General features: G+C 40.6%; 1 protein-coding gene across 9 annotated transcripts in view; it reads left to right on the forward strand.

Annotated features, from left to right (window-relative positions):
* LOC307152024 (hemicentin-1-like) overlaps window positions 1-21,455 on the forward strand; it is a 258,180-nt gene that overhangs the window by 235,191 nt on the left and 1,534 nt on the right. For all 9 annotated transcript variants that reach the window (XM_079860382.1, XM_079860387.1, XM_079860385.1 and 6 more), the window contains 12 exons: window positions 8,505-8,762; window positions 8,856-9,113; window positions 9,201-9,458; window positions 9,576-9,830; window positions 9,941-10,198; window positions 11,568-11,825; window positions 11,911-12,168; window positions 16,478-16,735; window positions 16,864-17,106; window positions 17,190-17,292; window positions 17,367-17,412; window positions 18,986-19,053. In XM_079860382.1, coding sequence (XP_079716508.1) covers window positions 8,505-8,762; window positions 8,856-9,113; window positions 9,201-9,458; window positions 9,576-9,830; window positions 9,941-10,198; window positions 11,568-11,825; window positions 11,911-12,168; window positions 16,478-16,735; window positions 16,864-17,106; window positions 17,190-17,292; window positions 17,367-17,412; window positions 18,986-19,053 — 2,521 coding nt within the window. The remainder of the gene's footprint in view (window positions 1-8,504; window positions 8,763-8,855; window positions 9,114-9,200; window positions 9,459-9,575; window positions 9,831-9,940; window positions 10,199-11,567; window positions 11,826-11,910; window positions 12,169-16,477; window positions 16,736-16,863; window positions 17,107-17,189; window positions 17,293-17,366; window positions 17,413-18,985; window positions 19,054-21,455) is intronic.

The following is a 21,455-nucleotide window of genomic DNA, read 5'->3' on the forward strand; positions in this document are numbered from 1 at the left end:
CAGTGTACAGAACATTTGTTGCAATTGTTCTACAATCAAGTTATGCTTAAAGGGTTACTTCAGGATTTAGCATTAAGCTTTGTATTAGTAGAAAACCTGTAGTATTTTCGAATTACCATGCTTTCCACCCTCATATCCCCCTGAGACAAGAGATTTATGTATTTTTTGTCTGGAAAAAATCCTCCGATGACGCAAAAATCGTCATTTTGCGTCATCGGAGGATTTTCTGGACAGAGGCTAAAGACTACAGCCAGTAGATGGCGTTGTTCCGCATGTTTTCAGCCCGCCCATAGAGGGTGGGATCTCACTCACAGAATGTACACAGTGTCAGCCGTCTTTCTTTGGAAGCTAAGCTAGCAGGCTCTTGTTCTGTGGAGAAAGCTGAATAGTAGGAGAAAGCTGAGTAAGTAACCATCCTCCTTTCCCCGGACTTGTCCGGCGGGCGAGATCGTTCAAAATGTACGGGATTCAGCTTTTGCTTTCTGCGGTCGCCATTCATTGTTTAACGTTACATGCACACCTTTCAATCTAACTGAATTCATTCCGATTGGTGAATTTGAATGTAGTGTTTACATGAACGCTAAACAAGTGATCGGTTGATGTGCGTTTTACCATTGCTAAGAAAAATTCCCGCTCCTCCGTGAGAGATGGGAGACCCGGCGCGTCTCAGTAATCATGCCACCGGCCTCGCGCTGTTCTCCCGTGGCCGTCAGCCTCGTCCTGCTCGCCACAGTAAACATGATGAATGAATGCTGACTGTAGAACGCAAAAGCCGAATCCCGGACATTTTGGACGATCTCTAATCCCTCGCAAACTCATCACGTAGGCTAGCTTTGTTGTTTTAAACTGCGCACTCTTACCGGTAGGCGTGGCCTCCTAAGGCAGCGAAGCAAGTGCATTCTGGGAGTTGTTGTCTTTCATCCACATAAGCCAAAAATACATTTTCCAAAAATTTCTTCACATTTCTTCTACTTAAATGACCTATTTTAAATACACATTCATCTTCCCAGAGGTGAAGTATCCCTTTAAGATTATTTCGGGAAATGAAGCCCAGGTCATGATAGTTATGTTCTGATGATGGAAATACAATTTTGTAATGGCTTGATTCACTCAAACAGCATTACTAACTGATTTTACAAATTTTTAATTCATATGCATTACAGTAGTTAATTCTAGCAAAGCTTAAAAATAACTAAGCATTTTGAAAATCACACCCAGACATCAAGAATCAACATATGAATCTCAACAATGGTGACAATCACACAAATGCTTCATGTTGCAGTGCATGATGGGAACCACCAATCAAAACAAATCCATTGCTTACATCATGCATTGCAGCATGAATAAATTATGCAGCTGAATTGTCTTGTAATTTTCATTGTTTTTTTCCTGTTTGCTTTTATTTTGCTATTGTTTTGTTCTGACTTTAGTAGCTTGTTTTGTGATGTTCAGAGTTGACCTGTTTGTCACTAGTTTGTTTATTGTCACCATTGTTGAGATTCATATGCTGATTCTAGATGTCTGTGTGTCTAAAGACAACAGTTTTTGTGCAGTTTTTTTCACAATTGTTCATATTGCTTTTTGATCTCAAACTGTAAATTCTCAGGGCTAGACGTTACCAATACTAACATGAAACATTAAGCATATAGCCAAAACTTTAGACTCTGAATGACATCAGTGAATCAGGTCACAACATGATGATAATGTCATCATTACAACATGTTGTGAGCAGGTTTTCTCTTGCAGTAACAAATGTGATTTATAAGTACAATGTTGGAACAGTCAATGGAAAACTGACATTAAAAAAAGGGTCAAGAGACCAACTAAATCAAACACACAATGGTGACTTGAAACGAAAAATTCCATAAAACATTACCGTCTAACCTTCTGTTGAATCTCAAAAACTTTTGTAGATGTATGACAAACATAACATACCGTGATCGACGTGAGAGGACGCTGGCGCTGTTTATTGGGCGCTTCTCTGTCCACTATTGCCCCTCTTCTTCCTGTTTATTTGTGTTTGCTGTACCCCTACCTCTGGACAGCCTCTCTACCTCTGGACAGCCTCTCAGCTGATTTCCGAAGCCGCTTGGGCTCCTCGACCGGACTGTCGCCTCATCGATTAGCCGCAACTGGCTGCCCTCGTTCATTCAATGCATGGCGGCTAATCCTAGCTTCTACAGCGGCTAACCCGATTGCCTACCTCCTTCTCACAGGCAACCTCCACCAGATGCGAGCCGTCTTCGAGCCGTGGATCATTTTGGCACTCACATAAGTTATCCACCTCTGTGCCCCTAGTTCACGGCTAACTGCTATCACGGCGCTCTCAGTCCATTCGCTCGGCATCATGTTCAAATATTCAACTCTGCAACTGGTCGAACTAATCAACTACCTCATTCCATCCTGCATCCCAGTCATCAAACAGCTCGGACTTCTACGTAGACCCCGTTACATCCACAGAAGCTTTCGCCGCAAGTTTGTTTACTTTCACCACGGACAATCCATTCCATCCATCTGGTCACCTGCACGCTCTGTCGCACCTCTCTCACGTCATCAGAATGCTTCCCCCGCTGGATCACATAGGGCCGAACGCACCGTCTGGCTGCACAGAAAACCCGTACTGGACTACAGTGCTATCCGCACTTCAGATACACCTATTCTCCAATCATTTGCAAATCCATTCCATGTCCCCCCTCAACTGCAATACCCCACCGTCCACACGCACTGCTAACCAGGACAATCTCAGATCTTTCCAGCCTGCTCTCATCCCACCACCCTCTCACCATGCCAACTTTGCCCTCCTCAACACCCGATCGCTCAATAATAAACCCCCTGCCCTCCATGAACTAATCCTCGACAACACTCTGGACTTCCTTCTGTTCACTGAAACCTGGCAACAACCTAATGACTTCTTCTCCCTCAATCAATCAACCCCCCCTGGCTACAACTACATCTGCAAACCCCGCCCCTCCCGCTGTGGAGGTGGCCTCGCCGTTATTTTCAATCAGAACTTCTGGATCATAGAACTCACCCTCCCCTCAGTATCATCGTTTGAATATCTTGCCTTCAAAGCTCTTTCCTCCATGACAGTCATCCTCATTTACCGGCCACCTAAACCAAATCCCTCCTTCCTCTCTGATTTTACTGAACTTCTCACACTAGTCTCATCTCTTTCTCCACGTCTGCTGCTACTCGGTGATTTAAACATCCACATAGACTCCCCCACCTGCAAGCTGTCATCAGAATTAACCATTTTACTGGACAACTTCACTCTCACCCAACATGTCACATTCCCCACCCACGAAAAAGGACACATCCTTGATCTGGTATGCTCCACAAACCAACCAGTGCTCAACCTTCATCCATGCTTCTTTCCGCTCTCTGATCACAAATTGATACGGTTCACCATCCCTTCTCCAACCCCACGCCCCAGCCTTCTCCAAAAAAAAAAAAAAACGTCACCTTTAAAGGGACACTATGCAAGTCTGAGTGTTTTTTCTCTACGAGCTCCCCCTAGTGTCTGGTAGTATAATGCTTTCAAACACTCTGTCGTAAAAACGAACTGTTGTCCCTCCCCCTTGCCACGAGCAACCCAGCTGATCAGCTGTCAACCTAGCTGAGCAGAGGAACGGCTATTTCAAAACCAGTTATGTCTACCGAGGCAAGTAAAGCAATACTTTCTTTCCAACTGATGGCGATTTTTTTATTTATTGTGTTGTCATGCATACTAGTATTTTTTACCGGGAACGAACGATATGAACGAGGCGAACTACTGCTTTCGTGTTTGTTTGTTTGTTTGTTTGTTTTTGGGAGAATGGGCATGAGCATAAAAAAAATATATATATCGGAGGCTAATATTTGTCTAAAGTTATATTAGCAAGGTCTATAAGTTCATCTGGTAGAATGATGGTTTACCTTTGCTTGTCTAAGAAAACATCAGAACGTTTTTTCTAGCTCGATCATGATATGTGCAACATTTTGCGCGTCTGATATTGCCTACTATCAGACGCGTTGACTTAGTGACATAAAATAAAAGTGTAAGTTACACAAATAAAACCGACAGAGGAACGGCCAAACAACTACAGAAATCAAACGTGTTTGCTATGACAATGCTAACATCAAAGTTATAGTATCTAGCGTACTAGTAAGCCCCCCCTAACAGACAGCGATCATAATAAAAACCTTTACAGACAATAGCAAACATCCTGAGGTCACAATTACTTGAAATTTAAATATTAAACACAGTTTATTCCAAAGATACTTAACTTACAAGTGCAACAGCAGGATCAGCATCCGTTTTGCAGGCTTCTGTTTCTCTCAGTTCTCACCATTCTGAAAAAGCCGGTCCGATATATTTACTCGAGTCTGACTTCTTGCTCGGTCAGTCTCCCGTTTCCTCTTTCGTTGGTCCTCCGACAGAGATTTCCTAGCTTTCTGCTTCTTTTTTACAGGCTCAGCCTCAGCCATAACTCAATCTATCGTTGCCCTTTGCTTATAGCTAGCCCGCCGGTGCTTGAATAGGGGCGTGTACGTGTGCAGTGCCGTCAAGCAATTCGTTACATCGCGAGACCTGATATCACGCGATACTTCCTGACACCGACCCGCGTCCCAAAGTTGCAAGTGAGTTTTTTCCGCTCTCGGGCACCAGGGGGGTGCGAAACCACCACCATTCAACCCGAAATAAGTAATATAACCATTCCACTGACTCCGAAGCTGTTCAGTTAAGGTTAAAAAGTTACCTAGAGCACCTTTAACACCTCTTCACCCTGGTATACACCTGCACTGCGGAAAATGAAACAAACTGGCCTCCAACTTGAACATCTGACAAAAAAAATCTCTCACAGTCCACCGTGAAGCCTATAAACTCCACCTCACTGCCTACAAAGACGCCCTCATTGCTGCCAAATCTGCCTACCTCTCCACCATCCTCACCAACCCCTGTCAAAACCCCAGAACCCTCTTCTCCACAATGAACAACCTCATCAAGCCTCGGACCAACACCCTCCCTACCTCTACTCCGGATCTCTGCAATTCATTCCTCGACTTTTTCACTGACAAAATCAACATCATTCACCAATCTCTATCCTCTGTATCTGACCTCCCAGTATATACTCCAGCACCTACCAAGGCCCCTCTTCTTCCCATCCCTCCTGACCTCCCTTCACCTCCTCCACACTGCCACCTCTCCCAGTTTGACTTCATGTTATTTATGAGAGGCAGTATTGCCATTTCTTTTACAGTTTCTACAGTTTCACACACTTTCACGTGTTTCTTCATTCTGCCGACGGTGTCGCCATTTCTCATTTCACCCGTTTTTGTGCATACGCCTGGGTCAGACCTTGCGTCAAGGACCGCACATTTTCCCGTCAAGTTTGCTTTTTATAAATACCAATTATTGCGTAGAGAGCGGTGTACGCCTTCTTTTGTGCGTACGCAACGTTTATAAATGAGGCCCCTGGACTTTACACCTCTGGTGAAAGCATTTGTGAGAGTGCCGAAATTGCATTGCAATGATAAGATCTTTTCATATGCGATCAACAGACTGTCTGTCCTCTTCTCAATGCTCATCACTGCAACCTTTTATGCGATGGGAATAGATCATTATGATCAATACTGTTCACGATTCCTTAATCTCAAAAGCGGTAATAGTAAAAACATATTAAAAGTTTTACAGAGAGTTCCACATGTAATACTAGCTATTTCATCTGCAAACATGTCAGCGAATCACAGCAGTGGGCATTTACACTGAAGTCTCACAGCAGACACGACCCTTCAAACAGAGCATTCAAATCAGAGGCTAAAATCAGGCTTGGAAAAATGTCTTTTATTAATAAATTATGACAATTTGTAATGTTAAAATCATACTAACATTATAATGTTACTAACATTATAAATGCTTCTCTTGCCTCACATTCATCATTATTTATTCGACAGACCCACTTATACCCTTTTTCCTGTTCAGCCTTTTATCTGGAGAGCCACTTGCATTCAAAGTGCGGACGTGAGCTTGACATGTTTTTAAAAAGCCGTGCAGGTTTACAGCGCGTGTTCTCGAAACCCTGTCGCCATGGAAACAAAGCTGCTTAAATGCAATCACGCGAATATGAGCTTCTCTAATACTTATTGTGAAATTGTTTTCTTAATGTTTGCCATTCGTATTCAACACATTGCAAAATCCTTGTATATATTTCCTCTTATGACTCCTCTTACGGAATTCGAATGCGCATGCATCGCGTCTGAACGCGTTGTTGTCTTTGGAGCTCTATCGATTTGATTTATAATTCTTGATTTTTCCCTTTAAACTCACTTACAACGAACATTTTCTACTTTTCCTCACTGAGAAGCACTACTGCTCAAACCTCATAGTTACAACGCGGACTGTTGAGCAGACACGTCTCAAGCCTATTAGTGATCCAACGCCGGATACTCTTAAGCCCCTTTCATACAGCGCATTGAACCCGGGAAATTGCCGGCAAATTGCCGGAACGCCTTCTGTGTGAACGCAAACACGACCCGGGATTGATGCCGGCATCGATGCCGGCATCGATGCCGGGTTGGGGACCTAGTAACATTGCCGTGTTCAGTCCCGGAACGCACGCTGTGTGAACAAAAGCCGTAATAATGCCGTGTCGCAGTGATGACGCTGAAGGGCGGGATAGTTCGCCAGCTGTGAAGCGGTATGTAATGCGCAAGTTTATGATCGAATCAGAGAAATAAATGCACAAGCGTGGTTTCTCAAGAGAGAAATCGCAGCTCATAAGCAAACTGAAGACGCTGCTGAGACATTACAAGTCACATCAATGTCACGTGTCTTTCCGGGACATACACGGGTTGTGTGTGAACGCGCTCTCTGATTCCGGAAAATCACTGGCAGTGTGAATGAACCAAAATCAAACGAACCCGGGTCAAATCCCGGGTCACTTTATCCGTGTATTTTCCGGAATCTCTGTGTGAAAGGGGCTTTATAGGTTACGTCCGTGGATCACGGCTGAATGCGTCTTCTCCACACTCACTTACAAACAAACATGCCGAATATATCAGATGTAAGTAGTCTACCTCTTGGTGCAGGTGAAGATACATTTGAGCTGCACGCGTTGCAGTCTGAGCTGGAAGCTGTTGAGAAACAGATCCACGACCTTTTAGTGAGACAGGCCGAGCTGATAGACCGGTGGTTAGCTCTTGAAACATCACTCGCCGATGCACACAAATCAGTGATTAACGTTACTAACCCGCTGACTCCGACCTCGTCTACTCCGTGCATTACTCAGCATCGGTCCCAAGCGCCGAGGTCGCGATCAGCCATGGTCTCGTTCACTCCGGCTCCAACACGCCACTACAAAGCCTGGATGGTTCCGCAGCGGAAGACGCGAATCAGGTGTAAAACCAAGAAGACTCTCTCCGACCCTCCCGGTTTTTGAGTTATCCACACAAAACCGCTTCTCCCCTCTTCGCGAAAACTTTTACGTTAGGTAAAAGTAAGATGCACAGTCACTGCTTTCCTGGTGCTCGTGTTTCTGAAATTGCTGCTCGCATTCCCGAGATTCTGAATGGTGACGAGCGCGTCGGAACTGTGGTTCGGAACACAGATAATAGCTTCGATGTACTTTGCCTTACTGAAACCTGGCTTAAACCAAATGATTATTTCGTTCTAAATGAGTCTACTCCATCTGGATACTCCTATAAGCATGAACCCTGTCTGATTGGTCATGGCGGTGGTGTTGCAACAATCTATAGAGATATTCTCAATGTTACTCAGGAAAACGGGTTATAAGTTTATTTCATTTGAAGTACTTGTACTAAATGTAACGCTCTTAGATGTTAGAAAAAAATCCCTATTATCTCTAGCCTTGGCTACCGTATATAGACCGCCTGGGCCTTACGCTGATTTCCTAAAAGAGTTTGCAGATTTTCTCTCAGATCTATTGGTCAATGTCGATAAAGCATTAATTGTTGGAGATTTTAACATACACGTAGATAATTCAAATGATGCGTTAGGGACTGCGTTTATAGATTTATTAAATTCCTTTGGGGTCAAGCAAAACGTCACCAGACCAACTCATCGTCTTAATCATACACTCGATTTAATTATATCATATGGAACCGATACAACCGATATAGATATCATTCCACAAAGTGATGATGTCACTGACCATTACTTGGTAACTTGCATATTACGTACTGCTGTAATATGTCATGCTGCGCCGCATTATCGACCAGGCAGAACAATCCTTCCATCCACCACAGATAATTTCTCAAATTGCTTATCTAATCTGTCTCAGCTGCTGCCTGAACCTAAACAAACCTAAACAAACAGATGAACTAGAAGAACTAACTAGCACTATGAGGACCATTCTCTCTAGAACATTGGATGTTGTTGCACCCATTAAATTAAAAAAGGTCAGAGAGAAAATTAAAGCACCATGGTACAATAATACTACGCATGTTCTAAAGAGAGGACTAACAAATGCGAAACATGAGTAAAGAGTTTATTTTGTCCTTTTCAGACTCACCCAGGAGCATCTCAGTGTCCATCAGTCCATCTGGTGTAATAATGGAGGGAGAATCAGTGACTCTGAAATGCATCAGTGACTCAAACCCTCCTGCAGAAATCAGCTGGATTAAAGGAAAAAGGAAGATTTTGCAATCTGGTGAAACCTACAGCATCACCAATATTAAGTCTGAGTCCAGCGGAGACTATCGTTGCTCTGCTAGAAATAATCATGGTTCTCAGACTTCTGCTGCTGTGAATGTGAATATCATGTGTAAGTCTGCCTTTATTTCTGCAAGAGTATTTTTGCAATGATTTATCACTGCATGTCATTTTAAACTTTTTTTTTTTTTTTTTGTCTTAACAGATCCTCCCAGGAGTGTCTCAGTGTTGATAAGTGGATCTGGTGTAATAGTGGAGGGAGATTCAGTGACTCTGAACTGCATCAGTGACTCAAACCCTCCTGCTCTGAAATTCAGCTGGATTAAAGGAGGAACGATTGTAGGATCTGGAAGAATCTACAAAATCTTAAATATCAGCTCTGATGACAGTGGAGAATACAAGTGCAAGTCCATCAATAAATATGGAGTGAAAAACTCTGATGCTGTGACCTTAAATGTCATGTGTGAGTTAATGATAGTTCAGTAATCAACATATTTGTTCTTTACCAAATGCAAAACATGAGTACAGAGTTTTCTTTTGTCCTTTTCAGACTCACCAAGGAGCGTTTCAGTGTCCATCAGTCCATCTGGTGTAATAATGGAGGGAGATTCAGTGACTCTGAACTGCATCAGTGACTCAAACCCTCCTGCTCTGAACTTTACGTGGTTTAAAGGAGGAACGATTTTGCAATCTGGTGAAACCTACAGCATCACTAATATTAAGTCTGAGGCCAGCGGAGACTATCATTGCTCTTCTAGAAATAAACATGGATCTCAGGCTTCTGCTGCTGTTAATGTGAATATCATGTGTAAGTCTGCCTTTATGTTTAACCAGTTCTGGAAGATTTTTTTTGCAATGATTTGTCTCACTGCATGTCATTTGACACTTTTTTTTTTTTTTTTTTTTTTTTTTTTTGTCTTTACAGATCCTCCCAGGAGCATCTCAGTGTTCATCAGACCATCTGGTGTAATAGTGGAGGGAGATTCAGTGACTCTGAACTGCATCAGTGACTCAAACCCTCCTGCACAAATCAGATGGATTAAAGGAGGAATGATTGTAGGATCTGGAAGAGTCTTCAGCATCTCAAAGATCAGCTCTGATTACAGTGGAGAATACAAGTGCAAGTCCATCAATAAACATGGAGGGAAAAACTCTGATACTGTGACTTTAAACGTCATGTGTGAGTTTATTATAAAAAACAAGATGCTGTAGAACATCCCAGCATGTTTAATGATTAATGATTTTCATCAATAATTAGTTGCACAATTTTTTTATGACCCTTCTTATTAGACCCTCCCAGGAGCGTCTCAGTGTCCATCAGTCCATCTGGTGTAATAGTGGAGGGAGATTCAGTGACTCTGAGCTGCAGCAGTGACTCAAACCCTCCTGCTCTGAACTTCAGCTGGTTTAAAGGAGGAACATTTGTTGAATCTGGAAGAATCTTCAGCATCTCAAAGATCAGCTCTGATGACAGTGGAGAATACAAGTGCAAGTCCATCAATGAACATGGAGAGAAATATTCTGATAATGTGACTTTAAACATATTTTGTGAGTAATGATGGTTCAGTGCGCTACAAAACCCCCATTGTATAATCAACATTAGCCATAACACATATGGTAAAGTGGAAGCAGTGTTAAAGTTAATGAGATAATTAGGTGATTAATTAAGGGATGATGAGCATGAATGATGAACACCTGCTGTTAACAATCAGAATCACTGAAGGAAAGAGAAACACTAAGGGCCCTATCTTGCACCCAGCGCAACTGACTTTGTACACAGACGCATGTATCATTCCTATTTTGCACCAGACGCACATCGGTTAATTAGGGAATGAACTTGCGCTCCATGGGCGGTTCAGCGAAAAGAGGAGGCGTGTTCTGGCGCAAACGTTCCCTGGTGCTATTTTGCAGTTTCAGAAAACAATTCCGCCACTGACCAGGAAAAACCTAGTCTAAAGTCAGTGGCGTGTTATTCAGATGCTATTTTAAGGGCGAATGCTTGGCCATAATGTAGCATGTGCACAACGTGCATACACTTTGCTTCTCTCATCTACACAGACGCAGCAGTTCCCATTTGTGAAAATCATACATAATTACAAGGAAAAATATTAGCACATGAGGGAAATCATTGTGGTGTCCATGAAGATGTGAAAGAAATAGGCATAAATCTAGCTTACACATTCACCCAAATTAGTATATGCCTGTTTAACCGAAGCTAATTTAGGTGTGTTTCTCCATCCCCAATGTCACTTCTCTGTGTTTTACGGCCCTGACAAGAACGTCGGTCTCCTCGGCTGTGAACCGCTCCTGGTGTGCGCCTGGCCAATCCGCCGTTATAATAACAATCTTTCATGGAACAAGCGCGCCTGCTCTTAAAGGGAATGTGAGATGACACTCTGATTTGGTTTATTTCACGTTGCGCCCAAACCACACCTATGAGTAATGAAGCTACTTCAGACCAACCCATTTTAGATTTGAGTCGGGCGCAAGAGTCATTTATCTCGCTGGTATAATAGCAACAGAGCCCAAGTTCCACCCACAAAGTTGCTTGCATTTCGCGTTTGATACTTGCGTTACAGATCAATAAAATAGGGCCCAAGAACTACAACTGACTTCTAGCCACAGCATTAGAGGAAATCAACAGAAGATTAAAGAAGACAATAAATCTCTGAACATCTTAGCAGAGGAGGATTAAACAACTCCACAAACAACATTACCAGCTTCACTTATAACTAACCAGATAAACTTTATTTATCTAATTAAATTTAACACTGCTTCAGTGTTACTTTACCGCTCAGTAGAGTGCTCTGAGCATATTTAATTTAGCTCTGGGAATTTTGTCAGGTTTCTGTGATCAACAAATTTGAGTACTAACAAATGCGAAACATGAGAATAGAGTTTAATTTGTCCTTTTCAGACTCACCCAGGAGCGTCTCAGTGTCCATCAGTCCATCTGGTGTAATAGTGGAGGGTGATTCAGTGACTCTGAACTGCATCAGTGACTCAAACCCTCCAGCAGAAATCAGCTGGTTTAAAGGAAAAAGGAAGATTTTGCAATCTGGTGAAACCTACAGCATCACTAATATTAAGTCTGAGTCCAGCGGAGACTATCATTGCTCTGCTAGAAACAATCATGGATCTCAGGCTTCTGCTGCTGTGAATGTGAATATCATGTGTAAGTATGCCTTTATTTCTGGAAGATTATTGGTGCAATCATTTGTCTCACCACATGTCATTTTACAGTTTTTTTGTCTTTACAGATCCTCCGAGGAACATCACAGCATTAATAAGTGTATCTGGTGAAATAGTGGAGGGAGATTCAGTGTCTCTGAACTGCATTAGTGACTCAAACCCTCCTGCTCTGAACATCAGCTGGTTTAAAGGAGGAACGATTGTAGGATCTGGAAGAATCTTCAGCATCTCAAATATCAGCTCTGATGACAGTGGAGAATACAAGTGCAAGTCCATCAATGAACATGGGGAGAAATACTCTGATAATGTGAATTTAAACATCATGTGTGAGTAAATGGTGGTTCAGCAACCCACATAGCAACATTGTGTTGGCCCATATCCGGCCCACATCTGGCATATGTGGAAAGATGATCTGGCCCACATGCAGCGTGGAATGATGGCCCTTGGGCGGACCGCTCCTGTTTGCCAGATCTGGGCCACAAGCAGGCCATAGCAATGCCACATGTCAGCCAAGAGCAAAGAAATAAACCACAACTAGACCTTATCTGAGCCACAAAATCTGTGTTTATTAAATATGAAGTCATCTCAGCCTTAATAAGCCTGTTAACAAAAATAATCACCTAAGGAAAGAACAGAACAGAAACACAAGAATTACAACTTCAGCCACAGACTAAGATGAAATCAACTGAAGAGAAAATAAGACATTAAATCTGTGAAGATCACCTGCTGTGACAGTGTGTTTCTGAAACACCTGTATATTGTATATTGATTCTAAAAATTGTGTTGTTCCATTAATATTTTTACATCACAAGTTGTACATCACAGTCTTCTAACTGATTTTTATTATATTGCTGGATCTCATGCTGCAGTAACACAGGGTTTGTGATGTGAACATATTAATGGTACAACAGTTTTTAGATTCAAATGATATCAGATATGATTATATCATGATGATTATTAAACCATCAACAGGTAACCATCATCATCTGATCACATTTCCCTTTAGCTTTCTTTGCTACTGGAAATGTGTTCGACAAACACACTGTCACAGCGGCCAAAAAAGACAAAAGATAAGAATAATAAGAGTTAAGAGCCCAACTAATGGAAACATTAATCACTGTTATGGTGACTTCAAATGAAACACATTAGAGTTAAACCTCTGTTAATTCTCAATACCAACTTCTGTAGATGTCTGACAGAAATAAAGTCAGTCTGGTTAGTAATAAGTGAAGCTGGTAATGCTGTTTGTGGAGTTGTTTAATCCTCCTCTGCTGAGATCTTCACAGATTTAATGTCTTCTTTTCTCTTCAGTTGATTTCATCTGAGGCTGTGGCTTAAGTCAGTTGCAGTTCTTGTGTTTCTGCTCGTCTCTTTTTCTGTCCTCTTCTTTCCTTCAGTGATTCTGCTTGTTAACAGGCTTATTAAGGCTCAGATGACTCCATATTTAATATACACAGATTTTGTGGCTCAGATAAGGTCCAGTTCTGGTTTATTTCTTTGCTCTTGGCTGACATGTGGCATTGCTATGGCCTGCTTGTGGCCCAGATCTGGCAAACAGGAGCGGCCCACCCAAGTGCCGTAGATCCACGCTGCATGTGGGCCAGATCATCTTTCCACGTGTGCCAGATGTGGGCCGGATCTGGGCCGACACAATGTTGCTATGTGGGAACTGTGATCAACAAATTAATTCAATTTAATTCACATTTATTTGTATAACAGATTTCAAATGCAGCTTTACAGAAAATGCATGTGTCTACATTACAAGTTAGAGTGATCTGTTATCAGAGTTGACTGTGTCCAAGAAATGCATTTCAGAAATGTACATTTACACAACAAAATATCCAGAGTTAAATTAACATACACATTGAAAAGACAAGTGTAAACACACTTCTGATCGGAATGTTATCTGATCAGCTTGTCCAGGTTTGCAGGTAGTCGAGGATTGTGATTGGATCTCAGTGTAATGTAAACGCAATCCAGCCATTGTGTGTGCATTCACTGGTGGACGTCACACAAAACCCCGCCCACTGTCATTATTCCCCCTTCTCTCTCCAGGAATTGCTGCATGTAGCTGTGTGGTTTCGCGATATAGTCGAGTGCGAAGTACATCGCAAATATACTGAAATGTTTGCTTTCGCAGCCTAAAGTTGCAGAACCATTAATTTTCTGTAAAGAACACGCATTTTCCCCACCACAGCTGGCAACGTTCTTGGATACGTTTCTCTTTACCGTTTCCATTACGGCATCTATCCACTTTATTAGTACTTGCAGCCTTTTCATCCTCCTCAACTTGCGAGATTTGTAAAATGTACCCCAACTGAAAACTGATTTTATAAGAGAACCCACCACTTCAGGTCGACTTTGTACCGAAGCCATACTTTTTTTTTTTTTTTTTTTTTTTTTTTTTTCACGGGAATGCAAGATCCGATCCGTTATCCAGATACAGATGCCACTTTATGTGGACAGGTGTAAATACACCGTGTCCTGATTGCAGGGTTCCCGCGGGGTCTTAAAAAGTCTTAAAATGTCTTAAATTCTGAACTTTAAATTTAAGGCCTTAAAACGTCTTAAAAACAGCCACATTTTCATCCGTGGTCTTAAATTTCATTTAGTCAGGTCTTAAAAAATATTTTACCCTCGTTCATTTCCAGAAACGCTGGCCGCATTAAGTTATTACAAAGTAGCAAAAAAGTATCGAAGTCGCTCACCAAGAGGCAGTTCACATATCGCGTCTTTTTCGCGCTCAAGTTCATTCAAATGTAGGCGCGCGGTGAGCGCACTATAATTGAAGCGACGCGCTCGTTTTTTTTCCAGGCGCAGCAACATGAAAAAAGACATTAAGGATGCGGGTGCACCCAAACACTACGGGTGTTTTTCTCTACTCCGTAAATAAATCTTGTAACAGAGCTACAGCAAGTTTTTTTCGGCAGTGGAAATCCATTAGCCACTAAAACTTTTGTCATTGTGGATTTGCATAGCAACGACAGACGCCACAGGAAAATCGGACCGAATTTTACTATTAATAATAGATAAGCTAAAGTGTATTGTAAATGTCACTAAATCATTTTTTATAAAAAGAATGAATCAAAAAAGATAAATTAAAGTCTGAAATATGTGAGGTTTATCTTTTTATAAAAACCTTTTTTGTCAACTTTATTTGAACTTGTACATGTTAGCATATAACATGTTGCAAGACACTTTTAAAATCTGGCTATCATTTTTAATCATATTATTTTAATGTTTATGTTAGTGCGTATTGATGCTAATTTTATTTGTTATTTGCTGTTTTTTGACATAAAACTTGGTGAATTGATTTCATTGTGTAGTATTAGTACTTTTTGAACAGGATTCTGTGATAAGTGATAATTTTTGGCACTATAATAATTAAATGAAATGTTCATGCCATTTCATCTCTAGTTATGATCAACTATGATCAACTAAAATCAACTAATTATGTGTTTTTTACAGTAGGCCTATAATATGCAAAGTACAATTTTCTATAAAAAAAATTATATCTGATTCTGTTCTTTTCTCTGACACGCATTGTTGGGTCTGGAAGGTTACTAATGTGATTGCTTTATCTGTAAATTAAGTTAATGTTACTGAATTCATTGAAATAAAAATGAATTATTTGATTTTAATATTTTTTGGCAATGCGTCGTGTAGGTCTTAAATTTCAATCTTTATGGTCTTAAAATGTCTTAAAAAGGTCTTAAATTTGACTAACTGAAACCTGCAGGAACCCTGTGATTGGCTTATGATCCAATCTGCTTGATCGGATCTCGGTGATCGCATGTCCATGCCAAGTGTAAACTTCTGTAGACGTCTGACAGAAATAAAGTCAGTCTGGTTAGTAATAAGTGAAGCTGGTAATGCTGTTTGTGGAGTTGTTTAATCCTCCTCTGCTGAGATCTTCATAGATTTAATGCCTTATTTTCTCTTCAGTTGATTTCATCTTAGGCTGTGTCTGAAGTCAGTTGTAGTTCTTGTGTTTCTCTTTCCTTCACTGATTCTGCTTGTTAACAGCAGGTGTTCATCACTAATGCTCAATCATCACTTAATTAATCCCTTAATTGTCTCATTAACTTTAACTCTTAGGGGCCTTTTAACATGACACCATTCTCAACTTTTTTTGCCATTCATTTTCACGACAACAGCGTTTTGGGTGTCTGAAAGCGCAAAATTTTGAAAACAGGTTTCAAAGTGCACGTTTTTGAAAAGGGTCTCTGTGTAAAGAACAAAAAAGCAAATCTCTGAAGATGATGATGTCATGCACATGCGTATAACGTTTTCAGTCTATAGTGTTTCATCGCCATCTAACGGCCTGGCAGCAGAATACAGCTTTTTTTGTCGTTTTTGCAGATCTGTGTGAATGGGGATCGTTTTGACAATGGTGTCGTCTGGAAGAAATGTCTCTGTTTTAAGCAAATCGTGTAACCGTGTCATGTAAATGTATTCCATTATTCAGTGTTACTTTAACACTCTTTAGAGTGGGAACATATGTATTCTGGGCAGAGTAAATTTTACTCTGGGGATTTTGCTGTGTGCAAATTATGGAGGTAACAATGTATTAATTTATGGCAGAACTGGCATAACAAATGGCATGAGTATAGAGTTTTCTTCTGTTCTTTTCAGACTCACCAAGGAACGTCTCGGTATCCATCAGTCCATCTGAAGTAATAGTGGAGGGAGATTCAGTGACTCTGAATTGCATCAGTGACTCAAACCCTCCTGCTCTGAACTACAGCTGGTTTAAAGGAGGAACGATTGTAGGATCAGGAAGAATCTACAACATCTCAAAGACCAGCTCTGGTGATAGTGGAGAATACAAGTGCAAGTCCATCAATGAACATGGAGAGAAATACTCTGATGCTGTGACTTTAAACATCATGTGTGAGTTTACAATAAAACACAAGATGCTGTTGAACATTCCAGCATGCTTATAATGATTTTCATCAATAATTATTTGCACAAAATGTTTTATGATTCCTTATAATAATAAGTTCGGTGATTGTTATTAGACCCACCCAGGAATGTCTCAGTGTTGATGAGTGGATCTGGTGTAATAGTGGAGGGAGATTCAGTGACTCTGAACTGCATCAGTGACTCAAACCCTCCTGCTCTGAACTTCAGCTGGTTTAAGGAGAATGAAACCTCAGCTGTTGGATCTGGACAGAGTTTCAGTGCACTACAGAGTGGACGCTTCTACTGTCAGGCTCACAATCAACATGGATCTCAGATATCAGACGCTGTAACGGTCACAGGTGAAGCTTTCGTAAGAGCAAACCTGTATGTCTTTCTTCAGTCTGGACTGTTAATCTTAGCTGATAATGTTTCACTCTTTCAGTGCATCCTAGATCCAGTTGGCATGAAGTATTTGGGATCACAGTGGAATGTGGAGCAATATTCATCCTCGTCATCATCATTATCATCGTCATCCTGTTTATAATGTGAGATCCACAAACAACTTTGATAATTTCAAATATAGTCATCCATATGTTGTTAATTTCTGTCATTATTACAGAAAGAAACGAAGGAGTGTTAAATCTCAAGATCTCACTGAGGAACCGGTAATTGATCCAAACACAACATGACTTTCCTGAAGCAGAACATAAATCGCTCAGCTGTTATCTGTATAATCATGTGTCTTCATGATCTGCATAGGAACAAACATACAGCAGGAGCCGCAGGGTCTGATTCAGAAACAAATGAGTCGATTCTAAATATATATATGAGCAATATCACACAAGTAGTAGTGCAATATTGCTGTAAATCAGCACGGCTGTGATTCGGCCCTAGATAATCACAGCGTGCGGATATACAACCAAATCGCACGGCTAGTGATTGTGATCTTGCGTTTCTACAACAGTTCAATGGCATACGTGAGTAAATAAATAAGAATCTACAACGAAGTGTCTTTTAAGCCACTGGTTCTCAATCCTGGTCCTGGGGACCCACAGCTCTGCACAGTTTGTATGTCTCCCTCATTTAACACACCTGATTCAGATCATCATCTCGTTAGGAAAGAGCTCTATGAACTGAACTGGGAGTGTCAGATAAAGGAGACATATAAAATGTGCAGAGTTGTGGGTCCCCAGGACCAGGATTGAGAACCACTGTTTTAAGCTACACTGTGTGTGAGATTTGCTCCCATCTAGCGGTGACATTGTATATGACTACCAACTGAATATTACTTTCTAGCCCCTCCCAATTCCAAGGGCGTTTTAACTCCTACAGTGGCCGTATTATGAGTATCTCCCCCTCGCATTCGTCACAGTGCCACTGAGTAAAAGCGTGAAAGGCGAAGCTTGAATTTCCAGGTATGTCCCTCTTTGGCTAATGTATTTTTAAAATGGACGCGCAACACGGCTGCCATCATTCGAGTGACTCGCTCGTATGTATTCTGAATGACAGATTCTATGCTTACGAGAATACTTGATTAGTTGGTGGAAGTAATTACACATGAATGAGCACATATCCTTTTGAAAGAACAAAGTGTTTTTGCTAAGAATCAACTTAAAAAATTACACCGTGTAGCTTTAAAACCCTCTTTTCTGCAGAACTACTTCCTTCTGCCACAGATTCAAATCTCAAGTTGACAGTTTGACAGTTGACTCCAAGCCTCCGTTACTAATTCTAAAACATCACTTTAGAACTAACGAAGGAACGTTGAGTCGCTTCGTTGATGCTTTTTGTATATTAGAGAGATCGACTAAACGAGTGTATTACCTGCATCTAATATAGCATTCATTCTTCAGGTCGATGTCCATAATATTATACATATTATATTGTTTGTATAGAATAATATTTATTGAACAACAATTTTTTAATTAACAACAATAGCCATTATAAAACACAAAAAAACACCTCTTAAAACTTAATTTCCTGACACAACTACAGTACTATTTATTAAAAATATGTTGGATTTAATCGACCGCCATGACAGTCACCGCGAGCGGAGTGATACAAACGGTGAAGCGGTTAAGAGTGATGTCACTGCGCAAATAGCGTATGGCTTGAAAAGGCTCTCAGCCAAAGAAATTCGAGAACCAGAAAGTACCGTTGTATACATATATAATGCTATACATTTTGCTTAACCTCCTCCTATTTTTTATGTAAGTCATTCTGTCTCTGTCCCTATAGCTCACTTATTACCATGAAGACACAGCTCTTGAGCTCAAGTCCATGACCTCTGACCTGTACAACACAAAGTAAGTGAGATGTCTGGGGCTGCGTTCCAGTCCAAAATTTTTATGCCCTTCACTCGCTAACTTCCCTCCATCTTGTTCACTCAGATGTACGTCATTGCTTACACAGCAAAAACTCCAGTGTTAAATTAACACTCCTGGGAGTGTATATGAGTCCAGACTCAAGAGTGTAAAGTGTTAAAATATGAGTGTTAAATTAACACTCAAGAGTGTTAAAGTTAATGAGATAATTAAGTGATTAATTGAGTGATGACTGAGCATTATTGAAGACACCTGATGTTAACAAGCAGAATCACTGAAGGAGAAAATCACAAATTGTAAGTTACCATTATGGTGATCGGTGTTTGCTTTAGTTGGGCTCTTGATCCTTATATGTTTACTTTAGATTTTGCTTGTGTGCTATTGATTTATAACAGTCAGATCATCAAAAAAATGTGATCTGAAGGTGTTGGTTATGTTTTGACATAATCATGTTGTGATCCGAAAAACGAAACTTATTGAGATAGTTTGGTTTAACTTGTTAATTACAGCAGCTCTGATTCTACAGCATATGATTTTCAGTATTCTTCATATAATCCAAAATATTTAATAAACATTGTTCTGATCAAAAGACTTTCAAATGAATGTATTTAGAAACACAGACATCAATAATCAGCCTGTGAATCTCAACAATGGTGACAATAATAAAGCATGTTGCAGTGGCTGCCACCAATCACAACTCATTAATGGCTCCCATCATGCATTGCGGTATGAATAAATTATGATCTGAATTGTCTATGTAATTTACTTTTCCTAATTGAATATTCTGCTCGTCACCATTGTTGAGACGCATAGACTGAATCTTGACGTCTGTGTGTGCCTAAAAGAAAGTTTTTTTTTTTTTTAAACAACTTTTAAGAAATCCTTTGTATTTTATCTAAATTTCTGGATATTTATGCAGAATCACAGTTATTCTGTGATCAACAACATAAATCTACGTCAGAAATAAGGGTCTTAATGAGTTCAGTGATCAAGTTCAAATGATGATAGTCAAAATATAACCAACACCATCAGATCACTTTTTTTCTTTGTTCATATGGTAGTTATAACTCAGATACAGCAGCCAAACAAAATCTAATGTAAACATAGGGTCAAGAGCCCAACTAACGCAAACAATGATCACCATAACGGTGGCTTACAATTTGTGATTTTCTCATTCAGTGATTCTGCTTGTTAACATCAGGTGTCTTCAATAATGCTCAATCATCACTCAATTAATCACTTAATTATCTCATTAACTTTAACACTCTTGAGTGTTAATTTAACACTCATATTTTAACACTGGAGTTTTTGCTGTGTATGATGCACGAGTGCCCACTACTGGCGGAAACTGCGGCGGGCTGTATTGAAACGTCCTAAGCCCTTGATCACTTGGAATCAGCTATAGAGTTGATTTATTATTAACATTTTTTTTCCCTTTAAGAATTTGTTTAATGCAGCATCCAAATGTATATATGTGTGTGTGTGGGATGTTTTAAATAAAAAAAAATATATATACATAATTAATATATCATAGAGTTGTTTGTTGTGGTGGTGATTAGACGAGATTTGTGGTGACGTCACAATCGTACTGCATTGTGGGACATATAGGTGCCTGAAGTGTACATATGAAGTAGACTCGCTCCCTCTGTCAAAATCGAGGGAATGAGGGTCTGTCCATATAAACTTCCCTCGTCCACTTCACGAAGTGGAACACACTTCAAAATGGCGGCGGGGATTCCCCCGAGGGGAAGTGCTTAGGGAAGTTCGCAAGTGCGTGTCTAAAAGTGGACTGGAACACAGCAAAAGTCAGATACTCCATCACAGATGATCACATCTGCAGCACGGAACAACTACAACTATTGTGTGCAACATCTTCTATTACTACTTGGATACTACACTTTTCAATTAATTTAATTAAATCGAGTATATTTAGATTTATAATAGGTCGGGTTTTCACACAGCAAAATCCCCAGTGTTAAATTAACAATCCTCAGTGGACATGTGTCCAACTACAGGGTGTTAAAATTAAGGCCTTGTCCACACGGACACAGGTATTTTTATAACCGTGACTTTTTTTACGCGGTTCGGCCGTTCGTCCACACGGAAACGCAGTATCAGGTCACTGAAACCGAACATTTTTGAAAACCCCTGCCAGGGTGAAGATTTTCAGAAACGCCAGTTGCAGTGTTGTCGTGTAGACAGTAAAACCTGGGTTTTTGCTTCTGATTCAGGCTTCTGATTGGCCAACGTGACATTACGATTAGGGTTATATCGCCGCCTGCTGGTGTGGCATGCTCTTGACAGCGCGGGATAGCGTGTTTTTGCGTTTTCATGTAGGCAGAGATTTCTTTTAAACCGAGCATGTGTGGACGGGATTTTTTTTT

This window comes from Squalius cephalus (assembly GCF_949319135.1).
Source record: "Squalius cephalus genome assembly, chromosome: 2".
NCBI lineage: Eukaryota > Metazoa > Chordata > Actinopteri > Cypriniformes > Leuciscidae > Squalius > Squalius cephalus.